The sequence below is a fragment of the Solanum pennellii genome, chromosome 6 (assembly GCF_001406875.1).
Source record: "Solanum pennellii chromosome 6, SPENNV200".
NCBI lineage: Eukaryota > Viridiplantae > Streptophyta > Magnoliopsida > Solanales > Solanaceae > Solanum > Solanum pennellii.
The window spans coordinates 52,281,958-52,283,662 of record NC_028642.1 but is presented as its reverse complement, the minus strand read 5'-3'; the positions used below and the strand labels follow the sequence as shown (position 1 = coordinate 52,283,662).

Below are 1,705 nucleotides of genomic sequence, written 5' to 3'. Positions count from 1 at the left end.
TATTTCTACTATGTATGATATTAATAGCCATTGAAGGCCACTAGTTAAAACATAATTATACTAGACACATGTATCTATAAAAAATTATATCTATTTACGAAATACATATATTTATACATAAATACACTAGATACTATCACAAATCACTGAATATATTAGTGTCCACTCGGAAGCAATTGTAACTATGCACATATACACTAGATAAAACAATACATTTTTAAATTGGATAAATGAAACTAGTACTGTATTAAATACGATGAAATAGAGGGATGAAAGAGAAACAAAAAATTAGAGGAGAGCAAGAGAGGAATAATGCAAGATACACTCAACAAAAATAATGGGTTAGCCCAGAATGTTGCTGATAATAATTTAGTTAAAATACACTAAACATGCATCCCGCTAATTTGACTTATCATCAATCTCAAAAATACATCTTTTATACTGTAAAATCAAGACTTACACCGATTATATTATTTAAAATCTTACTCAAATAGATAATATCAATTTGAATAAAATAAATACATTATAGACCAACATTAAGCATGTTTCCTATAAATTTGGTCAGTCACATTTTTTAGTTACAAATGTGACCATAAAACCCCTCACAACATGAGAGAGAAAAAAAAGGTTAAAAAACCTGAACTAATTAACCCCAAAAAACTCGTAGAGTAACTAACACAATAGTTTAATTAGTCCAAATCTTGTTATTAAACATTATTAATTCAAAAACATATTAGACCACTAAATCAAAATATCTAGGTCTTTAATTAATTAAGCCCATTGATCTCTTTAGTAATTGCTGGAATGCAACTTGTACTTCTTGCAATCCCAGTAGTACCCTTCTTTGTGACAATTTTATCCCTTGGACTTATAGATTTTGCTCTAAGTATTCCCCTTCCATCTCTACTACTTTTCTTCAACATTTCTCTCATTGCTTCAGCTTGATAAAGAACAGGATAAACCCTACCAAATTTATTAAACTTGCTATGAGAACTCATATGACTACATAATGCTTCTTCATTTTTTCCTCCGTTTTTTTCCGCTTCTTCGTTCACAGCTTCTGCACATAGGCTGCATATCCATTTGCCTGAATATTTTTTTCGAACGCGATCCATATATTCATGTGTGAATTCATCGCTCATACCACAACACTCACACTTTGCATTTTCTACTTCGGAAATTGGTGGTAGATTTGAAGAATCAACGGGGCATATTGCGTTCCATTCGAAAGAAATATCGGACATTGTACGTTGTAAATTATCGTTGGAGAGTCTAGGGGGCTTGGTAACGTTTTTTGTTCGAACGTAGGATGATTTTGTAATTGTCTCTCCATAGGGTGCCATTGTGTTTTTTCTTTTTTATGGGTACCAAATGATTATTGTTTTCAAGAAAATGATGATATGAAGATGAATGAGTAAGAGTAACAAGGTTTCTATTTATAGTTGTTGGTTTACAAGTTGTAAGACAAAAAGTAGGAGTTGTGTGGAGTATGGAGATTGAGATGTCACTATTGTATGTCAATAAGCATGATTTGTGTAGTAATCATGAAAGTGCTAGATTTTTCAGGAAGAGCAAGCTCAAGTCTTAACATAAAGGCAAACTTTTGCATGCTTCTTCATGTGCGTGATGTGATGCTTTTGTGTGAGTATATGTATTTGTGGATATATATTTGTACTGTTGTTATATCCTATGTCTCAATTTATAC

At 31.6% G+C, this 1,705-nt stretch overlaps 1 protein-coding gene across 1 annotated transcript; it reads right to left on the bottom strand.

Moving 5' to 3' along the window:
- Positions 1 to 444: 444 nt before the first annotated feature.
- On the bottom strand, positions 445 to 1,415 carry LOC107022592. Its single transcript, XM_015223186.2, has one exon. The coding sequence runs from the start codon at positions 1,341 to 1,343 to the stop codon at positions 768 to 770; it is 576 nt and encodes a 191-aa protein (XP_015078672.1). The 5' UTR covers positions 1,344 to 1,415; the 3' UTR covers positions 445 to 767.
- Positions 1,416 to 1,705: the final 290 nt, after the last annotated feature.